Source organism: Bufo bufo, chromosome 4 (assembly GCF_905171765.1).
Source record: "Bufo bufo chromosome 4, aBufBuf1.1, whole genome shotgun sequence".
Lineage (NCBI taxonomy): Eukaryota > Metazoa > Chordata > Amphibia > Anura > Bufonidae > Bufo > Bufo bufo.
The window spans coordinates 296,644,566-296,671,327 of NC_053392.1; the positions used below are offsets into that span (position 1 = coordinate 296,644,566).

Below are 26,762 nucleotides of genomic sequence, written 5' to 3' on the forward strand. Positions count from 1 at the left end.
AATTGCGGACAAGAATAGGACATGTTCTATTTTTTCTCCGTAGCCACGGACCGGAAGTTCGGGGCTGTGCTCCGGAAATGCGGATGTAGACAGCACACTGTTTGCTGCCCACATCCATTCCTGCCCCATAGAGAATGAATGGGTCCACACCCGTTCCAGATAATTGCGGAACGGGTGCGGTCACATTCTACGGACGTGTGAATGGACCCTAAGGCAAGTACTTCTTAGTATATCTAAACTTTCAATAAACTGTGCATAAATCAATTGTCCAGTGCATGTTCTCTCTGTATGATTTATGTTTTAGTTTGCTTTTCCTCTGAGCTCATGTTTGGAGAGGTTAGCTGCTCTGAAGGCTTCTATATGCTATACATAGAAAACTGTTTTTGCCCTTTTATTCTAACATCTCAAATTCAGAAATGCAGAAACACACATGTGAAAAAGTGTAGAAGCCATTGCCAAACCTTAGTTTCACTTTCTAGACTGTGAAGCAGCATGATGTAAAATGGCCTTATGTATGAAAACTGTCTAGGTCTAGAAGTTTCTTTGTTGGAGGCAATACTATTTCTCAGAACAAATTCATAGACTCGCCCCACAAATTTTATTCAGGACGTTTTTTCACACTTACTGCAGCGTTTTGCATATTTACAATTTATTAAAGTTTTTTGTGTTCTAAAGTTGTGTCCAATAAATATATTTTATGTTCTACCTAAATAGCTTGATTATTGTTTCATTAGGGTGATAAAAAGCTTAAATTAAGATATTGCTTAATCATGCGCCATGTATGAGGGAGTGGGAGTCGGAGTTGGGGGAAATTGAGGAGTCTGAGTCGTGGCTTTGGCTTACCGACTCCACAGCCCTGATTGCATGTAATTAAAAAGTTTGCATAGCCACTGTCTTATTTAATAAAATGTATCTGTATAGCGCCACCTGCTGTTTGTATTTTTTCTTATTTCTTGGTCCTGCTCACTGAGATGGCCGCACATGCTCAGTTTCACCTTTAACTGCTTCCTGAGCTGTGATAGAGGGAGGAAGCTGGTTCTAGCTTTGTTAGAAAGAGATTGTCTGTCATTTACTATATGATGTCTGATTTTCATTTTTTACATTAGTCATGAGATAACCACTTTAAGCTCTTCTTGTGAATAAGCCTTGTCTAGTTGGTGCTTTCATTTGCTCCATAGTCCACAACACTTGTTTATAGCTCTCTACCTGTAACTTTCATAGCTTCTAACCGAAGATTGGCCTGGTAGCAGTTGAAGGTTGTAATATAAGTTATTATCTCTTCTTTTACAGTGCTCATAATGCTCCCAGTTATCGGGCCTGTGTGCAGCTGCTGAGTAGTCTCAGTGGTTACCAGTACACCAGGCGCACATGGAAGAAAGAAGCGTTTGATCTCTTCATGGATCACAACTTCTTTCAGATGGACGGCTCCTGTGTTAGTCAGTAAGACACATCTCTCCTCTTCACAATGTGTTTGTGACAATCCTGTTAACATATTCAGGAATAAACTACTGTATATATGCAGTACTATATAAATCAGAAATGTGCTATCAATATAAAGGAAGATTAGAATGCATTCACATGACCCTATTTATTTTGCAGTCCACAATAATGCGGATACGCAAAAAAACACGGATGAGGTGTCTTGCATCTTTTTTTTGTACTTATTTTGAGCTTAAAATAGTTTTTTCAATTTATCATTATTAAAAATTTGCAGTCCTTTTCTCTGCACAGGGCTGAGATTCTCTAGTAGCAAGATCTGTATTTTCACTCTGTTTCGTCAGGCAGCTCAGCTGACGGCTCCTTATGTCTGATCTTATAGACACTCATTATAGCTCAATTCTTATCTTACTGATAAGAATGTAGGTTAAATAAGCGTTTATGACCTTTTAGTAATTTATTGATAAGGTTTATTAGATCACCAGCATAAAGTGAAAGTAGGATTCACACAGCTAGACAAACAGTGAACCCTTTGTGACCGAATGGCTGAATATTTTTAATAAAGACCAATTGAAAAAAATGATTTTAGCCCACAATGAGTAAAATTCAATGATAAAAAAAATTGCCCTCAAAGGTGTACATAGCCTTTAAGTAAACAGTGGTAAGAAAATATCACTCGACTTTTTCAATGGCCTTTGTCACAAGATAACACTGTGACGTGTTATCACACTTCCTTTTACTTCTGCTACATCTATGTATTCTGTTCTGAATCCTGGTATACAATGTAATCACACCTCTGATGAGCTCTCTTATGCTCCTTGTCATAAAGCTGGCGGGCCATCATGGACCATCTGATGACACATGACAAAACAACATTCCGTGATTTAATGAGTAAGTTTTCTGAACCTTTGTGGTGTATCTCTTGCACCACCATATTTATTGACTGCCCCTTCACTTTTGAAAAGTAAAACTTTTGACATGTTATATAGTGACATGACAGACATTTTGATTGGGGAAGTCCTAGTGCCTTGACCCCCACCAGTCACTGAAATATAGCTGCAGAGTTTCTCAGTCAAGTGCTGTGCCCCTTCAGCTGCGGAAGAGCGTTGAAGAGAGCTGTTCACAGCCAAAGAACCACAGCTCTCAACGGCATGCTACTGCCCCGTCATTTCATAGATCGGTGGGGGTCTCAGTCCCGCTGATCAAATCTTCTCGAATGTAACTGCAACATGCCACAGGTATTCTGAAATGTCATTTGCATCCTAACACCTAATTATGCTGAACAGTGTTGGCCTGTGTACTGTAAATTGCAATAGCTCGGCGTGCTATTGATTTTGTTTTTTCCTTAGCTCGTGTGGCTGTTGCCCAGAGCAGTTCTCTCAGTCTGTTCACCAACCGGGATGCTGAGCTGGAGCAGAGAGCAATGCTGTTGAAGAGACTGGCCTTTGCTATCTTCAGCAGTGAGATTGACCAGTACCAGAAATTCCTGCCCGATATACAAGGTAAGGCTTTAATGTTGTCTATTGATCATTATAAAATAACTGAAAAATTATCTCAGCATTTAGTTTTAACTACTAGGGTCCCTGTCCTTCTTTGGGTGACCGCAGATATAGTATGGTTTGATGGCTGAGCATCAACACGGTTCATTCCACACCAGTCCATGGGAAATACAGAAAGAGAATATGCTCTCAGTATAGCGGTTGTGCTCCTCAGATCTAGCATTTAATATATATCTACTTGAAAATTAAAGGGGTATTCCCATCTCAAACAATGGGGTCATATTGCTAGGATATTCCTTCATTGTCTGATAGCCAAGCGCTCTCCCCATAGGATTGAATAGGAGCGCACTCCTATTCATTTCTACGGGGCCAACGGAAATAGCCGAGTCAGCTCATTGTGGGCTAAAACATCACAGTTACCCAAAAATTTATTTTTGCACTGAAGAATGCTTTCACCATTTCTTTTTACCTGAGAAGGAGTAACATCTTGTGTTTCATCTTTTTGTTTTTAAGAAAGGCTAGTAGAGAGCTTACGGTTGCCACAAGTGCCCACGCTACATTCCCAGGTGTTCCTGTTTTTCCGAGTACTGCTTCTAAGAATGTCTCCTCAACACCTCACCTCCTTATGGCCCACCATGATCACAGAACTAGTGAGTTACGATATGCTTTTCTTTTGTCATTTGTAAATTCTTGTTTATCACCCTTATGTCACCACTCTGTTACCTGCAGTGTTACATAATGTGCAATACGGTTTTCTTGGCTTGCTCAACTGTATTGTATTTGAAATTGAGATTTCAAATAATGATTTGGTTTCTGTTTTTTATCAGGTACAAGTATTTTTATTAATGGAACAGGAACTTACAGCAGATGAAGATATCACCAGGTAGGTTTCTATTTTCATAGAGTAGTAGTCATTATCCGTCCCTTCCTCACCCAGGAGACTACCAAAACACTCCATGCATCGACCGTATCCTGGTAGACTGCTCCAGCACCTGTCTTTGTCACCTACTGATAGATTAAAGCTGGCCATACACATAAGATAAGCATCAGATGGATTACAGACAAGCAGTCATCTGTCATTTTGTTCATAAACTAGCAGATCAGGGAGGGACTATTGGAAAAGTAGTCTTAAATAAAGTGACAAATGATCTGCCAAATTCTGTCAGTGATTTTATACACTTGCAGCTGACAACTGCCAAAACCAAAAAAACTATCTTGATCACATTTCAAATCCTTTACTGGAATGGTAAAAATCGACCATTTTGGCCAAAAGGTATCTTGTGTACGGGCAGCTTATTATTTCTCAAATCTGTTCTTAAAAGGGTCCTCCGGTTTCATAATGATTTTTTCCTATCTGCCCAAAGTACCCCAAAAACTGCACGTTTGCCCTATATACATGTTTTTCGTGTCAGCACTTTCCTTCCCTTTATCTAGGCATCACTGCATCCCAGCAGGATGTTTACATGGATAACTTCCTGTCTTCATGTGAACTATTGCAGAGCAAAGCATGCGTGGTTTGGCTAGAAAACCCAGCAGGAATCTGAGGAAAACAGGAAGCTCTGCATGTAAACATCCTGCCAGTATGCAGTGATGCTGAGAAAAGGGGGCAGAAAGTGTGGAGTATTTGGGTACTCTGATCAGGTATCCAATGTACTCCAGACCTTTAAAGAGTAACTAAACTTTTGAATAACATTTTAATAAGATGTTCCTAATGCCATAGTAACACCTTTTCTAAAATGCTTTTTGTAGTTTTATTACACTTTTACCCCCCTAAAGTGCACCATTCCTTCTGCACTTAAAATTCAGTTCTGCTGCTCCTGCCCCTGCCCCCCTGAAGGTTTACTAACTCCTGGCATAGGACATGGGTGCCCTGTACCCATATGCTATGCCAAGATTTGCTCAGCAGAGCGGGCTCCTTCTTCGCTAAGCTAAGAACTGACATGCAGGACTTTTAGCTTAGGGTAGGGTTAGTAAACCTCCGGGGGGCACGGACAGGAGCAGCAATATGCACTCCAGTCTGTACTCCCTGCACTGCGGTCCCATTGATAAAAATGTGAGGAGTCAGTGGTGTACAGAGAAGTGATTTTTAAGAGCACAGGGAATGGTGCGCTTTAGGGGGGTAAAAGCGTATTCAAAATACAAAAAGCATGAATATAGTATATTAGAAAAAGTGTTACTATGGCATTAGGAACATCTTATTAAAATTTTCATCAAAAGTTTAGTTACTCTTTAAGCCAAAGGTGTTATTGCACTGGCCTGATGCAAACAATTGCTACCACAGTGGTTCCTCCCTCATTCTGTTCTATTCACTATCGGCAGCAGATAGACCGATTACACAGATAGCTGTGCTGCTGATAATCGGTCATCTTTCATCCTGAAGAAGGAGGCCCGTCGGCCAATGAAGGAGCATTTGTTTGTTCATCGGCTGTTCAATTATACAAGGAAATTATTGCAAATGACTGTTTCTTTAAATGCTTGTTCCCGATAATCTGCTGATAATCGTGTGGTCTAATAGGCCCTTTAGTCTAAACCTTTTATTTAGAGTTTTTTATTCCTTTCCCTGACCCTTTTTTTATCTGTCCCTAATACATTATAAGATGGTATGGGCGGGACTCCTACTAAATGTGTCTTATAAACATTGTTTCATGTATAATATAATGTATATCTATGCTCAGCTGGGAAATGTTGGGATATCCTCATTCTGCATTCATTTTCTGATTGTTGTCCTTCCTGCAGGACTTCTGGACCTTCTGTAGCTGGTTTGGAGACCACATACACTGGTGGAAACGGATTCTCCACATCATATAACAGCCAGCGGTGGTTGAACCTCTATCTGTCAGCCTGTAAATTTCTGGACTTAGCCCTGGCCTTACCCTCTGATAACCTGCCTCAGTTTCAGATGTAAGTTGGTTGTGTATCACTGTGTAGTAATATCTTCCTGGAGTCCTACTTAGGCCGAATGCACACGGCCTTGTTCCACGGCCGTGAACTGTCCGTGGTATCCCGGCCTGGATTCCTGCTGACAGCAGGAGCGCACGGCGTCATTGGTTGCTATGACGCCGTGCGCTTCGTGCTGCCACTGCAGTACAGTAATACACGCGTATAGATCATACCAGTGTATGACTAGTGCAGCGGCGGCATGAAGCGCACGGCGTCATAGCAACCAATTGCGCCGTGCGCTCCTGCTGTCAGCATGAATCCAGGCCGGGATACCACGGACCGTTCACAGCCGTGTGCATTCGACCTTTTTATAGATGTAGACATTTGGCTTTTTATTCAGCCAGTCTATTTACACTTCCATATTTATTTGTACTACTCTCTAGTAATTAGTACTGCCACTATAAGACGTTTAAAGGCTTGGTAGGTACTCTTCTTTCCAATGACAAACTTGTTGAAATGATACTTTTCCACCACTTATTGTCTATAATTTTTTGCTATGTGTTGATATTTCGCCTCAACCTCTGTATTTCGTGCTGTCATTACTATAACTGTATCTTTAGGTATCGCTGGGCATTCATCCCAGAAGCATCGGATGACTCTGGGCTAGAGGTTCGAAGGCAAGGAACACATCAGAGGGAATTTAAACCATATGTGGTTCGACTAGCAAAGCTTTTAAGGAAAAGAGCAAAGGTATTGTTCTTCACGTTAATATTTTACAAGATACCTCCGTGAAAGTAGTCATAAAATAACATATTAGACTCTGTCCACATCTTCATTGTGGTTCCCACTATAAACAGAGACCATAGCGCAGGCTGGATCCATTGCTCAGTTGACACTAATGGTAAATGACAGACCCCATCGGCCTGGTTTCTGTACACCTCTGTCACCTTTACAGGAGAAAAAGTGTTGTAGTGCTGTTCTCTTTTAAAATGGTGGAATAATGGAGGCTCTGAAATGAGCCTCATTGTGTATGTGAATATTGCCTTGAGTCTTTTTTAACATGCAATAGAAAGATGATTATTATTATTTCTTTATGCATTATACACTTTAGGTTAGTTTATTAGGATCAGCGCCTACTTAATACTGTGTTGGCCCAACTTGTGCCCATACCCACATAATATTATTATTACAAAACAATAATATTTTCCAGAATTATACTGCACAGTTAGCGTCTGGGATCAGGATCTAATAGCCACCACAGGCATGTAATTGAGTTCACTGTTATTTAGTTTATAACCCAGTGTAAGAGTTTAAAGACGCCCACAACCATTAGCGTATTGTTAGCTGGCTTGCTGTGTAGTTTTCGTCAGGCCAGCTTACAACCTAACTTGTAAGAGGAACCTCCAACTCTCCCCCAACAGATGAGGTTGGGCAAGAAATCAGCAGTGTTAAATTCCAAAACCGATCCTTTTGTCTTGCTGGGAGATAAGCGGCTGCCTTAGCTGTTTGTCAGCAGCTTTCTACTCTTTACCAATGGAGGCACATGCACACTTGACTGAACCGAGTGTGTATGTGCATAGGGGAGTCGGTAGAGATACTGTAGCTGTCGCCTCAACAAGCAGTAGGCCACTTTCACACTTGCATTTACATTTTCCGGTATTGAGATCCGTCATAGGATCTCAATACCGGAGAAAAACGCTTCCGTTTTGTCCCCATTCATTGTCAGAGGGGACAAAACTAAACAGAACGGAATGCTCCAAAATGCGTTCCCATACCGGAGAGCAAACTGGTTTTCTTTCCTTCCTGGGATGCGGAGCAAAACGAATCTGTCATGACCGACAATGCAAGTCAATGGGGATGGATCCATTTTCTCAGACACAATAGAAAATGGATCCATCCCCCATTGACTTTTTATGGTGTTAATGACTGATCCGTTAAGGCTATCTTACAGATAATACAACCGGGTCCATACATAACGGATGCAGATTGGTTATAATATCAGTAACAGAAACGTTTTTGCTTATCCCTGCGGGATCAGGCAAAAACGCACGTGTGAAAGTAGCCTTAACCGACAGCTTTTGAAGCTGTTTAAGCACCTTACCCTTACTAGCTTCAGTGCTTCACGTACAATCAACCCAGGTTGTAAGGGTGCCCGTACATATCAAATACGGTTTGTCTGAACCTGTCGACATTGTATGGGTGGTCCCGTCCTGCCTAACGGCAGATTTTGATAGAATAATGGATCTGGCATGCTGTATTACAACTTACCAGGTACTTTTAGGTGTAAGTACTGCTGTACTGCGGTTTGTAAGGTCACATAGTTTACTCTTAGTGGATTAAGCTGGCCATACACACCAGATAAATGTTCACTGAACCCACAGACCATGTAATGTGGATGGGGACTTCCGAAAGGTTTCCCAATGACAGATGTCGTTGGAGATGAGGAGCGGGCAGCTGCATTCCCAAGTTCCTAACAGCCTGATCATTTTGTTTTGGGGAGAAGCCTGTCAGCATCCTTTTTCCCTCTCCCTGTTCAGGACATATGCATGCTCGTCGGGAGAGAGAGCTGATCAGCCAACAACTACCTGATGTGAATGTCCAGCCCTCGAGACTCTGCCGCAGATTTACTATAAAAAATGTGCCAATTTTTTGTCCCAAACCGCTTTGCACAGCACTGAAAGTGTTTTAGACACTTTTTTTTACACCTCATCCAACAAGGGACGTTACTTAGAGATTGTGGCTTGGTGTAAAAGGGGTGTAGTTTTAATGCATCTTTATGCGCCAAAAAAGTGCCAACATTTTGTCTCATTTCTGGAGCAAAATTAAGCCAACATATAGGTGGTGTAAACTTAGACTATACAGTTTACACTAATAAACTGATCAATACAATATTTGCTGGCATGATTCCAGTGTAAGCTTTAGGCTCCAAGCACTTTGCCATGCTGACTTGGGGTACTTTCACACCAGCGGCAGGACGGATCCGACAGGCTGTTCACCCTGTTGGATCCGTCTTGCCGCTATTTCACTGTGCCGCCGGACCACCGCTCTGTCCCCAATGACAATAATGGGGACGGGGGCGGAGCTCCGGCGCAGAACGGCAGTTCGCGGTGAGAGGTTGCCGGACTAAAAAGTCGGACATGCAGTACTTTTAGTCCGGCAGCCTTTCACGGTGCACTGCCATATTGCGCTGGAGCTCCGCCCCCGTCCCCATTATAGTCAATGGGGACGGAGCGGCAGGACGGATCCGACAGGGTGAACAGCCTGTCGGATCCTTCCTGCCGCTAGTGTGAAAGTAGCCTTACCCGCTGTCTCCTCAGTTAGCAGCAACAACATCACAGTTCTGAAACTTGGACAGGATTCTACAATAAATCTGGCACAGGAGTTACCATACGCCAAATTTATAGAGGTCCATGCTCCTGAATTAAAAATATGTCTAATATTAAGACTAGGGTTTGTATTCTTAGACCGGGCAATGTTCGGCACTGTGTAAATCTCAATATCTATTCACATGAAATGCCCACAAGCCTGCTAGGTTGAATAGTGGTAGTTAGGGTATGGAACTAAAGCTGGACCACAGCACACCGGCAATCGTCATTTGACATATTTGATCAAAACAAAGCAGGTTTCATTTTAAAATTTTAGTACAGAGGTCCAACACTGCTTAGTCAACCCTTAGATAAGCATATCAATATCAAAGCGTTGTCTGATTTTCAACCTCTGTGCATGCTTGTCCTATTTTAAGGAGGTATCTTTTTATTGTAGTGCCTGCATTTTTAATGAAAATGTCAATAAGAGTCTGTTTTGATCTGATTTAATGATTTCTTTCAGAAAAATCCCGAAGATGACTGCTCAGGGAGAATATTAGACTGGGACCCTGGACATTTACTGCTTACCATTTCCACCATTCGCAGCATGGAGCAGCTTCTGCCTTTTTTCAATGTACTCAGTCAAGTCTTCAATAGCAAAGTCACAAGCAGATGTGTTGGAGACTCAGGGAGCCCGGTCCTATATCAAAATTCTTATCCCAACAAGGATATTAAACTGGAGAACCAGAAAATGTTCTCCGGGAAAGCAAGACAGAAAATTGAGGAGATGCTTGAGAGAGATTTCCTGGAGGGAGTGCTGAAGAGCTGATGTGCTCCATGGTTCATACCGCTCACGTTTCCGACTTGTATAGACTTTTTTACTCTGTATGTACTGTAACTAATCTGCTTCTTATGTTTTGACTCTTATTTAATTTAAATATTTTTTATTTGTAAATAAAAGTGAGACTTCTGGATGTGAACCAATCATATTAACGTACCGTCTCCTAAAATTATGGTGCATAATTATGTTGTATGATGTTGATTGCTCTAAGAAAATATCAAGAATACAGATTTGACAATTTTTCCATCAGGCTTAGCGTTTTATTTGTACTTAATGTATGTAGCCAGTATCAAATTTACATGTGCATTTTTTTGTTTTTTAAGCTCTGAGTGGATCCTAAAAGAATTTTTCGCCCTATAAGACGCACTGGCCCATAAGACGCACCTAGGTTTTTGGGGAGGAAAATAAGAAAAAAAAATTTTTTTACCAAAAGGTGTGCTTTTGGTGGGTTTGGAACTAATGGTGATCTGTGGATGGCACTATTACTGGGGATCTGTGGATGGCACTGTTATGGGGGGATCTGTGGATGACGCACTGTTATGGGGGGATCTGTGGATGACGGACACTGTTATGGGAGGATCTGTGGATGACGGACACTGTTATGGGGGGGGGGATCTGTGACGGACACTATTATGGGGGGGGATCTGTGACGGACACTGTTATGGGGGGGATCTGTGACGGACACTGTTATGGGGGGGATCTGGGGCTGGCACTGTTACAGGGGGATCTGTGGCTGGCACTGTTACAGGGGGGATCTGTGGGTGGCACTGTTATGGGGGTTCTGTGGATGGCACATATATAACAGTGCCATCCACAGACCCCCCAGCCCATAACAGTGCCATCCACAGACACCCCACCCCTTAACTGTGCCACCCCCTCCCCCCCGCCGCTCCAGTATACAAATATAAAATGTCTTATTCATTTAAAAGTGATTAAACATGCCCCCTCACTCCTAATATTACCGTACATTCTAACCGCTTCTGTACAATGCAGACAGGCCGGGCGGCCGGCGCGTCAATCACTGACGTCACTTGCCTGCGCCGCCTGCTTCATTCATAAAGTAGGCGGCGCAGGCACGTGACATCAGGGAGTTACGCTGCCGCCCGGCCTGCCTGCCTGCATTCTACAGAAGCGGTTAGGATGTACGGTAATATTAGGAGTGGGGCATGTTTAATCACTTTTAATTGAATAAGACATTTTATATTTGTATAGTGCAGCACTGACATGCAAAACTGCATGTTTGATTCTACCCTAAGGCCCGTTTCACACGAGTGAGTTTTCCGCGCGGGTGCAATACGTGACGTGAACACATGAGCACCCGTACTGAATCCTGACCCATTCATTTCAATGGGTCTGGGTACATGAGTGTTTTTTTTTTCACGCATCAGTTCTGCTTTGCGTGAAAAACGCAGCATGTTCTATATTCTGCGTTTTTCACGCAGCCCTGGCCCCATAGAATTGAATGGGGCTTCAGTGATAAGCGCATTGCATCCGCAAGCAGGTGCGGATGCACTGCGTTTTTCACTGATGGTTGGTAGGAGATGTTGCATCAACTGAATAAACTGAATGCAATTGCAGACAAAACTGACTGAACTTGCTTGCAAAATGGTGCGAGTTTCACTGAACGCATCTGGACCTAATCCGAAACGCTCGTGTGAAAGAGGCCTAAGGCCCCTTTCACACGGGCGAGTATTCCGCGCGGATGCGATGCGTGAGTTGAACGCATTGCACCCGCACTGAATCCTGACCCATTTATTTCTATGGGGCTGTGCACACGAGCGGTGATTTTCACGCATCACTTGTGCGTTGCGTGAAAATCGCAGCATGCTCCTCTTTGTGCGTTTTTCACGTAATGCAGGCCCCATAGAAATAATAGGGTTGCGTGAAAATCGCAAGCATCCGCAAGCAAGTGCGGATGCGGTGCGATTTTCACGCACGGTTGCTAGGAGACGATTGGGATGGAGGCCTGATTGCTATTATTTCTCGTGCATGGCATTGGGGGACACAGCACCATGGGTATATGTCCAACTACCACTAGGAGGCGACACTAGACATAAAAAGTGTTGGCTCCTCCCCGTTGGGCTATACCCTCTCCACAGACACTAGGCAGCTCAGTTTTGTTCTAGTGTCCGTAGGAGGCAGACCTGACCTGCTTTTTTGTGCAGGTCATCCTGCTACTTTTTTATTTTATTTTTTCTTTAATCATTTTTTCTTTAATCATTTTTTCTTTCTCTGCAGGTTTTCGGCCTGCGGCAGGGGTGGCTCCATCGTGTTCCACTTTAGTTGCCCCCCTGCGGGCGCGTACTCAGGTACCTGGCAGCCACCCAGTCCCCAAACCTGCTTCCGCAGTGGAATTCCGGCAGTCCCACGGTTCCCGTGTTGAGTCCGCCGACGGGGTGGTTACTGCTGCACCTGAAGACGTCTGAGGGTGAGTATGTTAGATTAGGGATCCCATCCTCCTTCCCGGGCCTGGACGCGTTCCCCCCCTCATGTTCCCTACCCGGATACATGATACAGCTTTTATTGCTGTGGGACAATGCCTTGCCTCTGATAAGCTGCCTTGCCTCTGCTGCTGATAATTCAGGCAATATCCTGGCCCCTGAAGCCCCTGGCCTTCCGTTTTTTTCTCTCCCTGGGGGTCTCTTCCTCAGCTCTCTCCCCCACCTGGCCCCCGTTCGTCGCGGCAATTCTGGGGCACTATCGCGGTCGCGGCCGTTCGCTCCCGGCCGCGCTCCATTACTTTAGTCCCCGGCTTTTCGGGCCTACTAGGCCGCAACTCCCCGCCCACTTTCTCCCTTCCCGGGCTTTCTCCGTCTCCTCCCCTCAGTGGGGGGAGCCTGGGAGGGGCCTCTTCTGCCTGCCAAGCCAGCCCCAGGTTCTCTGCTCTCTCTCTGAGAGGCGGTTCTTTCTCCGGCTGTCGGCTCCTTCTTTCTCCGGTCGCCGGCTCCTGCTATCTCCGGTCGCCATCTTCTGCGCTCGGTGCGCTGCACAACTCCTGGGGTCCGGTAGGCAGCCTCTGGCTGAATTGCTCCACAGGCCCCTTCCCTCTCTCCCCTCTCTATTGCTGCATTCTCCTGCAGCCCTGCCACCTGAATGTGCTTTCCTGCCTTCTATATAGCTGCTGCAGCACCTCTTGGGAAATGTTGTTTCCGGGGTTAGATAGGTCAGTCCTGCTGCTCTATGGGGCCTCCTCTCCCAGCCTCCGTATCGGATCGCCACGATTTTCGTGTGTCCGTTGTCTACGGAGGTTTCCACGTGGTAGGGCCCCCCCCCCTCCCGCGCGAATGGGCTCTCTCCACGGCGATGCTTCAGTCCCTGGCGTATTCGCTGGAGCGCTACCTACAAATCTCGGTCTCCTTCCCCCCTGAGCCACGCGCACGCTAAGATACAGGGTCCCGCAAGGAGTAGCCCATGGACCACCCTTGGGTGGTCTCAACTAGCTTCCACCCCTCCCCGGCATCCTCGGGTCCCCCAGGACAGGCCGGAGGCTGGTGACGAAGCCTTCTCTGTCAGTTGCCTCTGGGGACACCTCTGCACCGATTCCCTCGGAACAGAGCATCAGGCGGTCTTCCACCGTGCAGAATCCCTCTGCGTGGTCAAGTCAAACGTGCATGGTGGTACCTACCCTACCAGGTTTGGTGCCCCTCTAGTGGACTTTCAGATGGCGCCCTCCTGCCTGCACAGGTAATTACCGCACAGGTAAGGCAGCCGTCACCGTGCTTAGCAACTGGGACACCTACGCGGTGTCTCTGGTATGTACGCCCTCGTAGGCTGTGCACGACAGACCTTCCTGGCCCCTATCAAGGGGCTATGTTCTAGGCAAGCTGATAATTCAGGCAAACGCCACTTGTAGGGTTGGCTCCCCTTCTCGGCCTCTAAAGGTTCTTTTGTAATGCCTGTACCAGAGAATACAGGCCGGCTTCTTTGCCGTGGCGATTACATCTGTCTGTTTCCAGCTGCCTTATTACTTTCATAGGTAGAGCTCCTGCTGACTGGTTAGGTGTTCCATGCGGCACTATTTCCCCCTACCGGGCGAGATATACAGGCCGCCTTCAATTGCCGTAGCAATTGCACCTGTCTGTTTCCAGCCACCTTGCTCCCTTCCTGGGCAGAGTCCCTACACCATCTCCTGATGCTGTATCCAGTATCCCTGGCGGGCTCTATTGTTCCGTGCGGCACTATTTCTCCCTTCCCGGCGAGATATAGAGGCCACTCTCAATTGCTGTGCAATTGCCTCTGTTTGGTTCTAGTGGGCACCAGGCTGCCCCCTTGTGCCCTTCATTTTTATTTAACCTCTCTATCTCCAGGAGCTGTTGCCGTTGCTTCTGTCTGGCCTTATGGTGTACCTTGCGGCACTATTTCTCCCTTACTGGACGAGATATTGAGGCCACTTTGTAGTGCCGTTGCCACTGCAACCTCATCTAGAGTGCACCAAACAGCCATCTTCCTCCCTTCTTAGGTGAGTCCCTGCACCGTCTCTGATGCTGCAGCCGTTACACCTGTCGGGCTCTATGGTGTGCCATGCGGCCCTATTTCCCTCTTTTTAGGTGAAATAGAGGGCATTCTTCAGTTGCCATTGCACTTACCTTGTTGTGGTGTGCACCTGTCGTTCCTTGTGGTACCGTGTGGCCCTATTTTTCCCTTCCCGAGCGCTATATAGGTGCCATAGCTAACGTGGCAGCCGTTGCACTTCTTCTCTGGTCCTAGGGTGCTCCATGTGGACCCATCACTCTATTCTTAGACCTAGTACCTCGGCCATCTCCAGATGCTGTACCCATTGCACCGGTCTGGTCGTATCTCTACACTACAGAGCCTCATTTCTACCTTACAGGTTGAGGACCTGTACCCTCCAAATGCGGTCGCATTCCTGGATGCTGTGGCTTTGTTTCCACCCTTCTTAGTGTGCAACATGCAGCCACTTTACCTCGGTTTTGGGCGTGTATTTTTAGTACCCACGTGCTGGGCCCTATGGTGCAATCTGTGGCCCATACATTTTCTGTATTACTGGGTGCTTCCTTCCCCGGGCTCTACTCTGTGCTGCGGATGTTGGTTACTTCCCTTTTCGGCATCCTGGTTCAGCACGAATATGGTAGCCATATCTGGCAGGGGTGGGCCAGCCCAACCTCCTCCTTGTCGGTCTATTTCTACTTCTGGTGTACCCAGTATATGACTGATCTGTTCTGATCTGGTGGGTGGTCCACATACAACCACGCTCCCTACACTATGGCCTGGTGGTTGTTGGTTTTTGTGCTAGGGTTGCTATTGCCATCCTTATCAAATACTACTTTCGGCTGCACTCCGCGTTCCACATATTATAAAGGAGTATCCGCGTTGTTTTCTATTACAGGGCGGACCATTCCTCATGGAGTACAGTGATCTCCACTGGATCTTCTCCTTGTTGGGATACGTAGCTTGCTGAGCACCGGCCGCTGCAGCAGTTTTCGGCCATCACTTGATGTCCTCCGCCACACGGAATCCTCCTGGGATCAGCGACATATCCTCGCTGGACGTCCTCCCTGATGAGTCAGGGACAGAACCACTGAGCGTCACACACCTGCCTGGTAGGTGAATTTTCTGCTGATTGCTCTGACATAGGACAGGGTTCCGTAGTTCCTTCTGGGTCCGGGTGTTCCCTTATTTCTATGCTTAGTTGTACTATCTAACAGAGGGCAGTCCTTTGGGACCTTGCTATTGTCCTCGCCCATCTGGTACTCTCTCCCCCTGGGAGCCTTCTGTATGTCGGTCGCAGCTGGTTTCTACATTTCGTGTAGTCACTCCCGCTTCTTTTATAGCGACTTCACCATTCCTTATGCATATGGGCGTCTGTTGTTTTAGTGGTACAACCCAAGCCGCTGTATTTGCCCTCCCCGGGACAATGTATGCTGATTGCTAGCCACTATTCTTTGAATGGCTAGTTGTCCATGGCCAATTCCTTTCCATAGGGTGGTTCTTTTCATTTTTTCTTGGATATTCTGGTTTTTGTTGTCCTCTGGTGGTTCAGTTCCTGGTTCCTTGTGAGCCCATTGCGGGTACTCCTTTCTGGAGTCCCTGTCCCCGTTCATTTGACCACACAGATTCTGTAGGATTATCGTTGTTTGGGAGGGGCCTGGGTTGATTGTTTCCCTTGCGGGTTCCAATAGCCTTTTGGACCTCATGGGATTCATGTCTGTCTTCTCATCCTCCCACTTCAAGTACCTGGTGTTGAGTGGTTTAGTGCTACGGTTTGCATTTCCACCTTATGGTATCCTTCGGGAGGGACTCCTCCTGTTTGTAGAGCCTTCCTCCTTAGACTTTTGGGAGTACTCTCCTTCTCCTCCCATGTCTCTCAGTCCAGTGTATCCCTGCTGAGATTTCCTTGCCCTGCATCTCCCTGATACTTCATTTGGCCGGAGTTTCTCCGGTCTTGCGCTTCTCAGCGATTATTTTATTTTCAGGGGCTCGTTCCTCGTCTCCTGGTTTTGGGATGCAGGTCTTCTCTTATTTTTTTCTTTTCACCTGGCCTTTACTTCCTACCCCCTCCCTTTCCAAGGGTTGGCGGTTTCCCTTAGCGCCTTTGGGAGTTTTCTCTTTCCAATAGGACGTTTATCTTCATCACCTGCTTCGCGGTGGGGGGGGGGGGGGTCCTGCTCCCTTCATATGTGAGCCTTGCTTGGCTTCCCTCTCTCCAGTGTGCCCCTGCTGAGATTTCCTGGGCTTGCATCTGGTTCCCTTCTTCCCTGATAATGAGTTTCGCCAGAGTTTCTCCGGTCTTGCGCTTCTCAGCGATATTTTGTTTTCAGAGGCTCGTTCCTCGTCTCCTGGTTGGGGATGCAAGTCTTGTCTTTTCTCTCTTCCTGGTTTTTACCTACAACCCCCTCCCCTTCCTGGGGTTGGCGGTTTCCCTTAGCGCCTTTAGGATCTTTTCCTTTCAATAGGGCGCTTAGCTTTTTCTCCTGCTTTGCGGTGAGAGGAGACCTGCTCCACTCACATGTGAGCCTTGCTATAGCTTCACTCTCTCGTTTGGCCTTCAGTGATTCCAATTTCCCTTGCTCCCCTGGCCCTTCTTGGGTTGACCTCAGGGTGTTTGTGCTTTCGCCTGAGACAATTGGGATGTTGGGTAGATCCGATACGCGATGCTGTCCTACTTTCACTCCAGCCTTCGGCTGAGCTGGGTGTTCCTTTGCCTTCTTCTTGCATTTGGGACCTTCTCCCAGGCATTTGTCCTGGGGTGCTGGCAGTCGTCACTGTGGCCTCCTTGGAGTTTCTCCCTTGTTATGAGGCTTCGTGCCTATTCCGTGCTTTTCTCCTGTTGGGTCACATGGTTCTCCCGCACCTGTATGCCCACAGGTGGCATGGTTGTTCTTCCCACCCTCGGGGACTGCTTTGGGACGTCCCATGGTGCTGTGTCCCCCAATGCCATGCACGAGAAAATTGGATTTTTTGTACTCACCGTAAAATCCTTTTCTCGTAGTAGGCATTGGGGGACACAGATCCCTCCCTATGTTGTTTTACTTCCGCTTCTCCGGGCTGGTCTCTTGATCTTTCCCGGTACGGGAGTTGTTGGTTCCTTGCTTTTCTTCTCTCTCCTACTGCTTTTGGTACAAACTGAGCTGCCTAGTGTCTGTGAAGAGGGTATAGCCCAACGGGGAGGAGCCAACACTTTTTATGTCTAGTGTCGCCTCCTAGTGGTAGTTGGACATATACCCATGGTGCTGTGTCCCCCAATGCCTACTACGAGAAAAGGATTTTACGGTGAGTACAAAAAATCCAATTTTTCCCTTATAACCATGTTATAAGGGGAAATAATGTTCTGAATACAGAATGCATAGTAAAATAGCGCTGGAGGGGTTAAAAAAAAATTTTAATTATTTTTTTTAACTCCCCTTAATCCACTTGATCGCGCAGCTGGCGTCTCCTTCTTTGCTGATTGTAGGAACAGGACCTGTGGTGACGTCACTCCGGTCATCACATGATCTTTTACCATGGTGATGGATCATGTGATGGACAATGTGATGACCGGAGTGATGCACATTTTCCCGCAATGCCCGTGTGAAAGAGGCCTAAAGGTTCCTTGCTTAAAGGAAATGTCTGAGATACATTTAAAAAAAAAACTGTTTAAAAAAAATTTAACTTGTCCCCAATGTTGTAGATAGGGCAAGACCAGTAGATGGCGCAAATACTAGTTGGCAGGGTCAGTAATACCATAGTGCAGCACAGAATACATTCCCAGAAGCTATGAGTCTGTGGTGGCCATCCATAGCTGCTGCATTCTGTCTTCCTACTTCAATTGTCTCTAATATGGATATAGAGAAGGGAGCTTAGAAGGTGAGATGTGGGCCACAACATCAAGCCAGCCCTACCTTTTAGCATGCTGCTTGGACTTCCTATAATAACCCCTATAGTTTCCACCGTACCCAGCCAGCGGCAGTGAGGAAGGCACAGGTGGTCCTGTGGACAGCACCCTGAAGGGTCTATGGCCAGTCCACCCACCCCTGTACTGTCCTGAACCCCCTCCGTTCCAGTGGTGCTGCTGCTATGACGTGGCAAAACACAGTACATGGACTGCTGTTGCCTATCACAGGTATCAGCAGTATATGGCATGAGACTGATGAGGCCAATGATTGGCTGCAGTCATCATTTACGTTGTATGAACATGTCCCCACCGCAGTCATGATAGCAAAGCCCTCTGTGGAGGTCGGAATGGTAAATATATGCATTATGGCTGTAGGTGCTCTTCAGCCCTCCTGCAAACTCTGATGCAGTCATCAATGGTCAGTCCTGAAAACAGGTGCTGACTTGGTAATAATGATGGCTGCAACAGAATTTGCAGGAGAACATCTGCCATCACGCATAGTGTGAACACACACTTGACTAACACCAAGTGTTTTTGTGAAGGACGCCTTTGGCTATCATCCCATTTCCGTCTGGTATTCATGGAGGGAACAATGACCAACCTTCGGAATGTCCAGGATATTGTGGAACCAGTCCTACTTCCTTTTTGGTTTTGTTTTTTTGACTATCCTAGATCTGGTGTTCCAACAAGATAACACCTGCCCTCACACTACCTACACTATAGCACCCCTGGCCTGCTCAATTGCCAGATCTCTCCCACATCAAGAATGTCTGGGACTGGATGGGGTGACGGATTTCTTATGCACAGCAGCCAACAACCACCTCTTGGCGTGACATACTACAGGAGAATATCCATCATCTGTATGACCCTTACTATGGGGAGATGCCACCCAGTATTAATGTGACCCTGCCTCAACACATAGCCTGCTGCAGAACCCAAAATAAAGGGTGCACCACCATGGTTGTGTGATCGATGACCAAGTACCACTAGCAGTTTGTACTCCCAGCTCAAATCGCATTAAAGAGGTCCTGTCACCACAAATGCAATGCAATCTGAGAGCACCATGATGTAGTACAAGAGAAGCTGAGCAAACTGATGCATTGTTTTGTGGGAAAAGATTCAGTAAAACCTGTAATTTATACATTTAGATATCTGCCGTTTTCAGCCCATTAAAACTCTTGGTACAGGGAGGAGGCGTTATTAGTGACTGACAGCACTGTGTGTATACAGATAGCTGTCAGTCACTGATCACTTCTCCCACCTGTACCGATGGGTATTCACAGGAGATGGAAAAAGCAAAAATATAAATGTATAAATGACAGGTTTTACTGAATCTTTTCTAACAAAACTTTATATCATTCTGCTCTATAACAGTGCTTTCAGATTTTATATCAAGACACGGAGGCTCATATTTGCTTAACTCTTTCTTTACTGAAATTTAGCAGCAAAGACAATTAAAGAAAAAACCATCAGAGTAACCATGGTAACAACTCCACCCCTTCAGTCCCTATATAAGGAGCATCACTGGCCGGACACTCCCTCTTTCTTTGCTGCTCCAGCTCAGATAAGTAGTCAATTTTACACACTGTTTTCACTTGCTTAATTAAGATTGTATATATATATATTTTTTGGTAATTTTCTGGGGGGATTTGGTTGATATTCCATTTTATTGGGGTTGTATTTCTACTCTGACCCCTTGCTGGGGAGTCTTTCTATCTTTCCAAAGATTTTGTCCCCTATCTTCTTTAGTTTTCCTTTTGATTTCCTTTTATTTCCCTCCTCCTGTAGGGTTAATCACTTGGGTTTTATTGTCTGGCTAATCGCGCCGTTCGCGCATGATTTAGTACCCCATTCCGGTGACCCGATTTCGTTCGCTTCCCTGAGGGTCTTGCGGCCATTTTCCTTACTTCCCCCCCTCCCCTTCCTTCTTCATTACCTTGTCTTGGTTCCCGCTCCGTTTTCCCGGGCTTCTGCTTCACAGATCTCTTCAGGCGCCGAGATCTCACGCTACATAGCGAGATTCTCGGGCGCCATCTTGGTTCTCCCAGTCACCTTATTGGACGCTTAGGGTGTAGAGGGAGGAGTCTTGTCCCTGCTTTCTCCCCGCTCTGCTCCGTTCGTTCACTTCGGTCTCCGGATCTGATTGTACATCACTGTAGTTCTTCAGCGCCGATTTATATTCCTATCTGTTGGGGTGACTTACTCCTTCAGGTTTTTCCCTCATCATGTCTAACGTCCCTGTGTCCCCAGCCAGCTCTATTCAGGTGAGACACTCAGGTCAGGTTTCACCATCCCCTCCTCATAGGGTTAATGAAGCCTCTGCTCAGGAGTTACAGGCTGCTAGTTTACAGCAGTCTATTTCTGAAGCTATAGTAGCCGCTATGGGTTCTGTGTCAGTATCGTTATCTCATTCTATATCCCAAGCCCTGAGGGCTCAACCTATTATTGACATGCCCCCTCCTGCCTCCAGAACACATGTGAATGTGGGCTCTGTCCCATCTAATGAATGCGCGATCAAGTCGCGTAAAAGAGCTAATCCGCGCCGGGCAGAAAGGGTGCGATCATGGAAAACCGCCCGGTCCCAACCGGAGCCGGTTTCTGATTCAGACGCAGAGTCTGTTGAGGAGGCTTATGATGATGGATCCCACCAGTCTGGTGAGGATGATTTGATTGATGTGGCAGTTGATCCTGCTATTGAGGATGACCCGTCTAATGAAACGGGGATGGGTTTAAACCCTCTGGAGTCTGACAAAGACGCAATACTAGATCCCATGGGTGACCCTCTATTCAATCCTGACCAATTGCACCACCCGAGATCCTCTGAGTGGCTTCCGGCCACTCATGTGGCTCAGTACCTGGAAGCAAGGATCCGTACTCCTCTCTCCAAAGAGGCGCGCAGTAAGCTACGGGCTGAATGTCCGCGACCCCTGATTCCTCACAGGATATGTGAAACCCCAAGCGTGGACCCTAAGGTGGTTCAATTTCTTGCTAAGACGGGGTTCAACCCGCGCAAGGGGTTGGACTCAGCTCTGAAGGCTTGCCAGGACAAGCTGCTTGATTTGACTGGGCCTTTAGCCAAAATCTTTGATCTCGCTGAATCTGCTAGAGCAGCGGGCACACAAGTTGACCCTGAGGCCCTCAGTGGCTGGGCCCAAAGGGCTATTTGTATGGCGGGCAATGTGAACACTTCAATTGCCATAGAAAGGAGAAAGGCCATTTTAATGAAGATTGAGCCCAAATTGGCCAATTTATCCCTGTCAGAATCTGGGAAAGAGGCGCAAGGCCTTCTCTTTGGTGACCCATTCATAAAAGAATTGGGAAAGTATCTGGGTGCTTTTACGGCCCTTGATAAGGCGCAAAGCTCCATGCGCCGCGTTTTCCAAACACGTTTTTCCTCCAGGGCCGGCAGTCTTAGGGGCCATCTGTCCGGCCGATCCAATTTCCAGCCCAGAGGTACGGGCCGTGGCTCCTTTAATTACCGCCAGTCGCTGCAGGACTCCAAGTACCAACCTACTTTCTTCCCGTCCCGCGGAGGTCCTTCTCGCTTCAGAGGGTTCCGAGGCGCTTCTGGATCAAGACGCCCATATGGTAAGTCGTCTTTGTGTGTCGTCTCTGATTTCCCAGCGGGTTGGGGGAAGACTCCGTCTCTTTTCCCGTGTGTGGTCAAGCATCACCTCAGACCAGTGGGTTCTTTCTACGGTCCGGGGTTTTACCATCGAACTGATATCCACCCCAAAGGACCTTCCCACTATTCTATGGGGTCCAGTTTCAGACCAAACGCTCCTGCATTCAGAACTCTCATCCCTTCTATTCAAGGGGGCCATAGAATTGTCTCCCGACCCCACTCGGGGGTACTGAGCAGTATCTTCCTGGTACAGAAGAAAGGTGGCCAATTCCGACCAGTCATAAATCTCAAACATTTGAATGTCTTCGTTCGTTACAGACATTTCAAAATGGAGGGCATTCATCTTCTGAGAGATATGCTTCTTCCAAGAGACTGGTTCGTCAAGTTAGATCTGAAGGATGCGTACCTTACGGTCCCAGTAGCACTTTCGTCTCGAAATCTCCTTCAGTTTTTATGGAACGGCCAGACATGGCGGTTTACCTGCCTCCCATTTGGCCTATCTTCCGCCCCATGGTGTTTTACAAAACTCATGAAACCGGTAGTGGCTTGGCTCAGAGCGAGAGGAGTGCGTCTAATCATCTATTTAGACGACATCCTGATCATGGCCCAGAATCCTCCTCTTCTGTTGAATCACTTGGAGATGGCCAAATCCCTTCTTCAGAGGTTAGGTTTTATTCTCAATTTCGAGAAGTCTTGCCTCGTACCAGCCACCACTGTAGAGTTCCTAGGTTTTTCCATAAACTCTTCCGCAAGGAGATTCATCATGCGTTATTGCTCCCACAATTATCTCTCCGTCACCTGGCTCGCCTGATCTGTCTTCTCACTTCTTACATTCAGGCGATATTCCCGGCTCCCCTCCATTATCGTGCTCTGCAGAGACTAAAAATTGCTCACCTGAGAGCGGGAGCCTCATACTCAGATACTCTGGTTCTGGATACGGAGACCAGAGACGAATTGGTGTGGTGGATACACAATTTGTCGGTATGGAACGGCCGGGCTATATTCGGCCCGCAGCCAGATATGGTTATCGAGTCCGACGCCAGTCTGATGGGGTGGGGAGCGCACTGTCAGGGAATCTCCACGGGTGGAGCGTGGTCTCCGGAGGAGTCTCATCTTCACATCAATGCCCTTGAGCTCTTAGCGGGTTCTTTTGCGATCCGCAGTTTCGCTCAGGGTTCGGTTCGGGCGTGTATTCGCCTACGTATATGGACAATGTCTCTGCTGTCCGGTACGTGAACTGCCTGGGGGGAACTCGGTCCAGGGTTTTGTCTTGTCTGGCCAAGGACTTTTGGGAGTTTTGTCTTTCCAACAGAATTTCGGTGGTGGCGGAATACATTCCAGGCCTCCACAACACCTTAGCCGACTGGAGTTCTCGTTACATTTCGGACTCCAGCGACTGGAGGTTGGATCCGAGGGTCTTCCGAGATATTTTATCTCTTTGGGGCCCGTTTTGCATCGATTTGTTCGCATCACGCCTGAACACACAACTACCCAGGTACTTCAGTTGGCGTCCGGATCCGCAAGCGGAGGCGGTGGATGCCTTCCTCCAGAACTGGAGCAACTCTCTCCACTATGCCTTTCCCCCATTCGCACTTATTCCTCGTGTACTCGCTCAGGTTCGTCGCCAGCAGGTGCAGTTAGTACTTTTGGTACCCTTCTGGCAGACACAATCATGGTTTCCTCAGTTACTGAATCTTCTCACGGAGGTACCTCGTCTTCTACCGTTTTTTCCTCAGCTGTTACTCGACCCTTATGGTTGCCAACATCCACTCCTGCTGGACGGATCTCTGCAGCTTCTAGCTTGCCGAGTTTCAGGGGTTCCTGGGATTCCTCTGATTTTTCGGCAGCAACCAAGCAGCTGTTGGAGTCAGCTTGGGCTCCAGGCACTAGACGAGCTATCAGTCTGCGTGGGACGTCTGGGTTCGTTGGTGCGATTCACGGGACTTGGATTCCATACATGCCCCTGTAGCCGCTATTCTTCAGTTCCTCACTTCACTATTTGAGGCGGGTAAAGCTTACCGTACCTTAAACGTATACCGCTCCGCTATTTCATCTAGACATTACGGTTTTGACGGTTGTCCCGCCGGTCAACACCCTTTGGTTTGTAGGTTGTTACGTGGGTCTCGCTTGTCGCGCCCTCCTAGACCTCGTTTCTCTACCACTTGGGATGTCGCTACAGTTCTCCGATTTCTGGAGGGTTGGCCCCTCAACTCTCTTCTGTCTCTTCGGCAGCTTTCAGCCAAGTTAGTGACCCTTCTTTGTTTAGTGTCTTGTAAGCGCGTCTCGGACGTCCGAGCTTTGGACATTGACACGCGTTATTTTACTCCGCAAGGCGTTATGTTCAACATATCTCGGCGCACAAAAACTGGTATTAAGTCGGTTACCTTTCCGTCTTTTCCTTCTTCCCTGCAACTGTGCCCCGTTGCTTGCTTGAGGGAATACGAGTCTCGCACCCTATCTTTTCGCTCTGGGGATTCCCCTCAGTTGTTCATTTCCTTTCGGCGCCCCTTTATCCCGGTAACCAGTGTTACACTTTCCCGGTGGGTGAAGTGGATTCTTTCTCTCTCTGGAGTTGACACTTCCATTTTTACCGCGCATTCGGTGCGTGGGGCAGAGGCTACCTCAATGTCGGTGGCCGGAGCTCGTTTGGAGGATGTCATGAAGTTGGCAGATTGGTCCCGGGTCTCTACCTTTCGGGAATTCTATTTCAGACCTGATCCTCACGTTTTTACCTCCGTCATTGCTCAGCTTTAAACTTGCAAATATGAGCCTCCGTGTCTTGATATAAAATTGAGGATTTTACTAAGTCATGACGTAAAGTCATGATTTTATGAAAGACACGGAGGCGAGTATTTCTCTCCAGTTACATTTTGTTTGCCCTCCCATCTGGTCTGTGGTGTTGTTTCTCTCATATGTTTAATGTATGATATTATTTATCTGTTGTTTCCTTATGCACTGCGGGTTGGTTGGCTGTAATTGTCAGAGAAAACAAAACTTTTTATAGTTTACCACCATGATGTGTTCTTTTTTCTCCCTTCCAGGTTGATTTCACGATTGTCACCAGATTCTCACCTTCCAGAGGTGCCGTTTTGGTTGTTCCGTGGCTGAGGTTCCGGCTGCTGTTCTCCGTTTCAGGTTTCGCTGTTTGAAGACCGCAAAGAAAGAGGAAGTGTCCGGCCAGTGATGCTCCTTATATAGGGACTGAAGGGGTGGAGTTGTTACCATGGTTACTCTGATGGTTTTTTCTTTAATTGTCTTTGCTGCTAAATTTCAGTAAAGAAAGAGTTAAGCAAATACTCGCCTCCGTGTCTTTCATAAAAGCATGACTTTACGCCATGACTTAGTAAAATCCTCAATTGCATTGCATTTTGTGGTGACCGGTCCTCTTTAAGTTTTCCATATGTTCTTATTTCATTCAACCATTGTGTCTATGGACTATGGGGCTGCCGTAAAATCTGTTTCTATTCCGTTCATTGGAGGACACAGGCCCTGCCCATGGGCATAGTTGTTGCCGCTAGGAGGCGGACACTAAGCACACAAAGTGTAAGCTCCTCCCTCTTCAGCTATATCCCTTCCTGCAGGGACCAAGCTAATCAGTTTAGTGCAAAAGCAGTAGGGGAAGCCAGACATAAGAAAATCACATTATGTGCAAAGCCAGAACCACACAGGCCCGAAAAGGCCCATAACAAAAAAACTGGGTGGCAGCTGTGTCCCCTAATGAATGGAAGAGAAACAGATTTTACGGTAAGTTGAAAATATAGTTTTCTCATCCGTCTTATTGGAAGACACAGGCCTTGACCATGGGACGTTCCAGAGCAGTCCCTGAATGTGGGCTTAACTTCAACCTCCCTGCCAATCAGAGAACCGCTGTCTGCTAAACTCTACGCCCCAAAGAAGCGTCAGGAGATGCAAAGGTGTGCACTTTGTAAAACTTGGAAAAAGTATGCAAAGACGACCAGGTCGCCGCCTTGCACACCTGAAGGGACGAAGGCCCGTGATGCACCGCCCAAGAGACCCCCACTGCCCGTGCCGAATGAGCAGTCACCCGGAAGGGCAGGGACCGGTCCTTAACGCGGTACGCTTCCACAATAGCCAAACAAATATCAATCTGGAAACGGAAGTCTTTGACGCTGCCAGACAGATTTTACGGCGAGTACAAAAATCTACTTTTCTTAATGCTTTCTCAATGCTGTTAAGAAAAGCTCAGACAAGGCCCCATAATCATTGAAATTGAATGAAAAAAATCTGCAATCAGAAAATTTAAAAAAAATTTTAAAAAAAAAGGAGACGGCATATTTCCTTTAAAGCGAACATCTTGCTGTCTTATCCTTTTGCCATAAAAGAAGCGCATGAAAAAGCATTTCTTTTTAAAGAACGCAATGGCCAGTTACAGCTGTTGGATTGGTTAGGTATGTATAGGGCAAATGGAGTTTTTTCTAGATAGAAGGTTCCCTTTAAACATGTCTATATAGATGGAAAGGGGCCTCTTCCTATTAACGGTAGTGACAAGTGTTCAACCTTTCTGCTGCTGGTGCAGATTTTAGACAGACAGCTTAAAAGGAGCCAAAGCCAGAAGTGGATTGTGAAGAAATGGGATTTATAAAGGAAGGACTTATATTTCTTCTTCCTGCTGGATCCACTTTTGGCTGCATGTCAAACTACATCAGAAACTGCATGTGTGATTATAACCTAAATCAGAATTCCTGTCTACGGTTAGCAACCAGTCGTGATTCCACAGAAAATGTTATCCCCCACTTTAGGAAAAAGGTATATGCAAATTGTTCTTGCAAATTAAAGCACTCCTGGCAATTTTTCTTTGCACAAATACTGCTACCTCACCACT

At 46.6% G+C, this 26,762-nt stretch overlaps 1 protein-coding gene across 2 annotated transcripts in view; it reads left to right on the forward strand.

The window, feature by feature from the left end:
* DOP1A (DOP1 leucine zipper like protein A) overlaps positions 1 to 9,950 on the forward strand; it is a 102,498-nt gene extending 92,548 nt beyond the window's left edge. For both annotated transcript variants that reach the window (XM_040428696.1, XM_040428697.1), the window contains 8 exons: positions 1,291 to 1,440; positions 2,267 to 2,328; positions 2,787 to 2,939; positions 3,450 to 3,586; positions 3,764 to 3,819; positions 5,673 to 5,837; positions 6,437 to 6,566; positions 9,645 to 9,950. In XM_040428696.1, coding sequence (XP_040284630.1) covers positions 1,291 to 1,440; positions 2,267 to 2,328; positions 2,787 to 2,939; positions 3,450 to 3,586; positions 3,764 to 3,819; positions 5,673 to 5,837; positions 6,437 to 6,566; positions 9,645 to 9,950 — 1,159 coding nt within the window. The remainder of the gene's footprint in view (positions 1 to 1,290; positions 1,441 to 2,266; positions 2,329 to 2,786; positions 2,940 to 3,449; positions 3,587 to 3,763; positions 3,820 to 5,672; positions 5,838 to 6,436; positions 6,567 to 9,644) is intronic.
* The last annotated feature ends 16,812 nt before the right edge of the window (positions 9,951 to 26,762 follow it).